Source organism: Sesamum indicum, linkage group LG2 (assembly GCF_000512975.1).
Source record: "Sesamum indicum cultivar Zhongzhi No. 13 linkage group LG2, S_indicum_v1.0, whole genome shotgun sequence".
In the NCBI taxonomy this organism is placed as follows: Eukaryota; Viridiplantae; Streptophyta; class Magnoliopsida; order Lamiales; family Pedaliaceae; genus Sesamum; species Sesamum indicum.
This window is the reverse complement of record NC_026146.1, coordinates 18,173,844-18,179,976: the sequence shown is the minus strand read 5'-3', so window position 1 is coordinate 18,179,976 and position 6,133 is coordinate 18,173,844. Positions and strand designations below refer to the sequence as shown.

Genomic DNA, 6,133 nt, shown 5'->3' with positions numbered 1-6,133 from the left:
CCCCCCCCCCCCCCCCGGGGGGGGGGGGGTTGGGGTGGGGTGGTCAATGAGGTGACTGGACAAAATGAGAGATTTAGTAGTAAAATGTTTGTGGTGTCTTGTGCTGAAGTACTAAAGAATTTTCAAGTTTTAGACCACTTTAATATTTATGTCTCCCACTGTTACACACTGTCGAAGTGTTAGAATTATTACTGTTGTTTTCTGCAGTGAATTATTGCAGCTTTACGATTGCTGAGATACTGACCAAATTTATCATGCTTGGATCGGTGGATTCTTGGGAGAATAATGCAGTGAACAGGCATGATTGATGTATGTTTAACACACACATTTATGCCAGATGGGATTTTATCTTTTTCTTTTTATTTTTTTCCTTTAAAAATGTCAGAGTTCTTGAACTGGACTTTGCCTCTGGTTGACTCCATGATTAAAAAAATTAATATTAATAAGAAAAAAAGTATTTATTGAAAGAATATATTTATATGTAGGTGATGGAGAAGTAGGACAAAATACACGGAAAATAATGGAAATGGTGCGATAGACAATGACGCCAAGAATATAATTCAGAATTCACCGACAGCTTCTGGAATATTTTAAAACTGAACACTTCTCCCATTGCTTCCGTGTTCATCTATAGTTTGTAATAATAACAGTACCGCAGGAGTGACCATAAAGCAAAGAACCCATGATCGAAATTGCTTCCTCTGAAAACATATAATTTTATATCAAGAAATATCAATGATTTTTACACATTCAATTTTAATTTCTAATTTGTTCTTTAAATTGACTCATTGAGATATGAGGGTGTTACTGTTTGGATTTTGGAAGCTAATAATTATTTGGCCTGGGAATCCCATAAAATTGTATGTGAATAATCCAATTAATCCATCAACAGCGCCGGCCCGGAAAACCTATCAGCAAGCATTGTGAAGTTGATCGTTTTGATTTAGCTCTTGGATTTTCTGCATGACGTGATGGATGCTACTTTTCTTTGTTAGTGCTTTCTTTTCTTGGTTCTTTATCTGTTTGGATTTTCATATGAAAATCCGTCGTACAGACAACTACTGTCAGTCATTCGAGCATTGAGTCATTGACAATACGTGATAATTCTGTTCAATGATATTGTCATGAAATACATAGAGCAGTTATTCAACAAAGAGGGTCTCCGAACTCTATAATCAAGTTCTGGCCTGTTTGTTTGTTTTTCTATTTTCAGTTTCAAAATATATATATATTTTTAATTATGTATAAAATTTCATATAAAATAAAATATATTTAGATTAATTAATCAGATTGTATTCATACCAAATTATAATGTTAAATCAATATATTTTCAATGATAACTCTCATTCTGAGACATACTTTTCGTCGCGAAACAGTGAATAGAGTCTAATGATATATCTCGACATTTTTATGGTAAGATCATGGTTTACTGTACCATTTTCATGACCCATCGTACAATTAATCAACTACTATTATTGGAATGGTCCCTTAAACTCAATCCGATATAGGATAATACTTATTCTCATCTTCAATTTTGTTTTCTGTTAAGAATTAGTACATAAATACATAAAAATAAAAGAAAATGTGATGAATAGATGGGAATATTTGAAGACCAAGAAAATGGAATTTGGGTTTAAAAAAATTATATATATTTGGGCACAATGATGAAGCATTGAGAACGAAGAAACACAGGTATCAGGTTGCACATGGTTTGTTCTTCATGCTCAAACCAGCGGATGTGGATTGTGGAGACTTTGAGGAATTCCAAGATTACTTTTGATAGGTTTCTCTTTGGTTTATTTGATTGTTTCAGTCACCAACATACAATAATGTAGGGAGTCATTGCACTATTAGACACAAATTTCAATCCAAGAAATGTAGTGCCACACAGACAACAAGAAGATCTAACTTAAAAACTGAAATCAAAACAATTAGCCAATTTGTGCATCTACTGTGGCTTGCCCAGAACGAATCCTCATGCAAAAGAAAAAACGTGAGATGGAAAATTGCTACGACTACTTTGTGACAATTACCTGCATTTGTCATCATTCAGGAGGATTTCATTGTCTTCATGAAGTCTTCGATCATTGCAGCCGCATCATACATATTCTTCTGTCTGACTTCTTGCAAAAGCAATGAACATGTAACATATCTAGGTTTTATGCTTTGACCTATCATATCCTGGAAAAGCCTGTACGCCCACTCACATTTATCAGCCCTGCATAGCCCATGAATCAAAAGTGTGAAAGTTGCCAAGTCAAGACATAAATGGTGCTTCTTAACCATGTCGTCTAGTAAATTAGTCAAGCATCTCTCTATCTCCCCAGCTTGAAAATACAGCTTGAGCAGTGGATAGAATGACTGGACATCTGGTTTACAATACGGTGAATTTTCTAAATCCCGAAGATATTGCAGTGCCATCCGTTCTTGTCTGTGATGGCAAAACATAGCGATCATGGAATTGTAGGTCGATGTATTTGGGTAAATTTTATTCTGGGGCATTTCTTTAGTGAAAACACACAAAGCCTCCTCAATGCGGTCAGCCCTGCCTAGTGTATGAATCAAGGCATTGTAAAATAGTGTATCCGGTTTACAGCCAACAGATTTCATTCTCTCAGCCATCTGCAACGCTTCATTGAAATCTCCCGACTTTGTCAAAAAATGCATAATAGTGGTGAAAGTGACAACATTAGGAGGACATCCTTGTACTTCCATTTCGTCAAGGAGCTCATAGACCCTGCTGAAGTTGCTTTGGAAGCAATAAGATTGGATAATCGTCGAGTAGCTGATGACACATGGGCGAAAACCATGTCCCTTCATCTCTTGTATTGTCCACTGTGCCTCTTCAACCCTGTTTATTTTGCACCACCCATGGATAAAAATATTGAAAGTGTTTGCATTTGGAGGTATATGTGACTTCAGCTCCAAGAATATTTCACGTGCCTGGTTGACTTTCTTCTCTTTGCAAAGGGTGTCGAGTAACAAGTTCATGGATTCTGTATTCTTCACCAAGCCAAAGTTTTCTAACTCATCAAATGTTTTTACAGCATCTCTCCAGTCTCCTGCCCCTGCAAATCTCCTCATCACCTTTGCTATGGTATTTAGTGACACTAGATGGTTCTCGCGCATTTCCTCCAGTAGTGCCCTCATTTTCTCCAATTGCTTCATCTTTCCCAATATGTCGACCAATTTATCATACAATTCAGGCGAGGGTTTATAGGCTGGACATGTTTCTACCCATCTGAAAACAACCAATGCAGACTTCCAATCATCTTGAAAACGATGAAGCAACCTAGTGACCAAGCTATGGGTAATTTGTACCGTGTTACATCCAGGGTCATGTACCAGAGTCTGAAAAACTTCAGCTTCATTCTTTGCTGCAAGAACTTTGGCAATGACAACATCAGCATCATGCTTTCTCAAAAAATCTACACATTTTACTGCTTGATCAGAAGATGCATTGCTTGTAGAAGGGTAACGCTGCACAGCGAGACTGTGTGAAGTCGAAAAATAATGTAAGTAGATTTTGGAGACAGATGAGCCTAAATGAGTTTCCAGGGGCAAGACATCAAAGTTGAAAACATTGACGAGCCTTCTAACATGCAAGATCATGAAGGGGTTACCAGCTTATGAGACGGTTTTAAGTGTTATCCTGCAATTTTTTCCATCCAAAAAAAGTAATTAAAGTTCATAGCACTCCTTCATAATTCAGTAATATAAGCAAGCAATCAATATACCAAGTTAACTGAAACATAAAAGCATTAGCTTGAGAGCTTCAAGTTCATGTATCATGCTTGAAAAGAACTGTCACATTCTGCCACTTAATTTTATTCCTTGCCAGTGCTTTCAGAATCCAATAATTACGTGCAACATCAAACCAAGTAAATCACAAGAAACTCAACATCCACTCACTCAGCATTAACCCTTTATCTGCACTTACTCACAAATGGTACGAATTGATGTGATCTTCACAAGGGCTTCCAACTGGTCCCAAGAAAAGGTTAAACCAGTTTCACAAGTCCCTTTAACAAGATTCATCAAAATAGTAAAAGAAAATTAAAAATCCGTATAATTATCAGGGACAAAACCAAACATAATTAAAGTTCAAAACTTTCTCCAGGGGGGGGGGGGAATTTAATCAAATCCTATAATGATTAAACACATATACAAGTGAAAATCAGCCAAAAACAGATAATCAGCCACCAAGTCCAAGAATCAGAAAATAGAGAAGTGTCCAGCTATAAGCAACAAATCTGCCAAAGGCATCCGCGAGCAAACAACGACCATTGAAGAAAACAAGGCAAAAGAAAAATGCAATAGTGTTAATAATAAAGATGAGTGCGTGTATGTATGTGTGTGTGAAGCGGGGTTAAGTCCGCACCAGGACGAAACGACGAATTGCAGAGCTAAAAACGGAAAGCAAAGTGTGGAGAAGGGGAGGCCAAAGGTTTTGTATGTGCTAAATTGCAGATGTGGTCCTTCAATTTTCATAAAGTCTCAATTACGTCCATACACATTAAGAAGAAATGCAAAAGGATTAATTATTTGTGGGTGTTGCTAAAATAAGTGATTATCAGAAAATAAATTGTTTAATAATTTAAATTCACTTATTTAAATAAGAATCTATAAATAGATTTCTACTAACTTCTGTATAAAATGATTACATAAATATTAAATTATTTTTTCAAGTTGTCCAATTTTAATTTTAAAAATTAAGAAAAGGATGGTATGGGATAGGTTTGACAGAGCTACCTTATTGTTTAGAAAGTAAATGTTCATTTTTCTTTTCTTGACATTTGATAAAGAATTTAATTCTTTAATCATAAGATTGCAAGAAAGTAATTGTACATTATTGGGGTTCGTAAGACATGATTACCATTAAGTACTAACTCTACATACTATTGGTAGGGCTTGAATTCAGACAAGATGTCAAATCAAAAGGAGTTCGAAATTTTCCCTTATTAAAACAATTAATTTCCAACTCTATTTGTCCAAGTATAGACAAGAAAAGTGTGGTGATGTGTCTGGGAGTACTCGAGATTGCAGATTAAGATTATCATTTTCCATAGGTTTCTGACATCCAGACATCATGGGAGAAGTATTTCCCACTTATAGGATTTTGCTAGACATATATATATCCATACACACAATCATGGTACAGGGAAAAAACTTGTACTTGATTCTCATTTAAAACCCACAAGGGAAAGTAGCCCTATTACAACTGACTCTGGTAAAAATATGAAACTGCAAAGCCAAGCAAGCAACACTGTAGTAGGGTTTATTTGAAATAAGCTCAAGAGGGCAGTTAAGAAGTAAAAACAATGTTGCTTCATCAGTAACTCAAGATATGAGCTCTTGTAACACAAGCTGAGGCCATCATGCAACCGAAGCCATATGGACGATCAGATCGATCACTCGTGAGCTGCAACAATGCACAACATATATATCAAGAAAACGTAAGAGCATGCGGCCGACATTTTTTTTAATGAATCGAGGATCAGCCTGCCCCAGATGCACTAAATAGAGCGAGATTTCACTTTTACCTGTAGCCCCATTCGTTGTCGTACCACGAGACAAGTTTCACAAAATTCTTGCTCAATGCAATTCCGGCCTTGGCATCGAAAATGCTCGACCTGTGCAAAGGTGAAATATGTACAGGGTTACGTATTCCATCACATAATTATTAAGGACTAACTAATGAATAGCCGAAGGTCCTCAAATTAATAATCATTTACCGGCTGTCACCCACAAAGTCTGTGGACACCACATCATCTTCAGTGTAACCCAAGATGCCCTTGAGATTGTTCTCTGATTCTTGCCTGATAGAAATCAGAAAGTATTTTAGCCTGATTGCTCTATAGAACTATAACCAGTTCGCTGTTCAATTGAGTTTTTATTTAGTAAGCTACCAAAACCAACAGCAACTCACTTGATGACGGCTTTGATCTCTTCATAGGTGGCCTCTTTCTCAAGCCTCACTGTGAGGTCCACTACCGAAACATCAACTGTGGGGACTCGGAAAGACATTCCCGTCAACTTCCCATTTAGGGCAGGAAGCACTTTACCAACAGCCTACACAAATTTTGTTCCAACCACACAAGGTAACAATATAAATCAAAAAACTTTCTCTCTC

At 36.7% G+C, this 6,133-nt stretch overlaps 2 protein-coding genes across 4 annotated transcripts in view; both read right to left on the bottom strand.

Annotated features, from left to right (window-relative positions):
* On the bottom strand, nt 1,823-4,489 carry LOC105156677 (pentatricopeptide repeat-containing protein At3g04130, mitochondrial). 3 transcript variants are annotated; one of them, XM_011072885.2, is made up of 2 exons: nt 4,382-4,489; nt 1,823-3,652 (listed from the first exon to the last, which is right to left on the bottom strand). In XM_011072885.2, exon 2 carries the CDS (start codon nt 3,610-3,612, stop codon nt 2,050-2,052), a length of 1,563 nt encoding a protein of 520 aa, XP_011071187.1. In that variant the 5' UTR covers nt 3,613-3,652; nt 4,382-4,489; the 3' UTR covers nt 1,823-2,049. The 3 variants fall into 3 exon arrangements, with proteins under 3 accessions (XP_011071187.1, XP_011071188.1, XP_011071189.1); XM_011072886.2 differs by lacking the exon at nt 4,382-4,489 and adding an exon at nt 3,941-4,375; XM_011072887.2 differs by lacking the exon at nt 4,382-4,489 and having other exon boundaries at nt 1,823-3,241; nt 3,322-3,459.
* The window catches only part of GAPDH (glyceraldehyde-3-phosphate dehydrogenase), a 2,805-nt gene continuing 1,879 nt past the window's right edge, over nt 5,208-6,133 (bottom strand). The window contains 4 exon segments of the mRNA NM_001304400.1: nt 5,208-5,422; nt 5,544-5,633; nt 5,736-5,819; nt 5,930-6,072. Coding sequence (NP_001291329.1) covers nt 5,377-5,422; nt 5,544-5,633; nt 5,736-5,819; nt 5,930-6,072 — 363 coding nt within the window. The 3' untranslated portion in view covers nt 5,208-5,376.

Excerpts from the sequence above, each read along its gene's own strand:
- LOC105156677 (XM_011072885.2), bottom strand. The coding sequence starts at position 3,612 with ATGATCTTGCATGTTAGAAGGCTCGTCAATGTTTTCAACTTTGATGTC.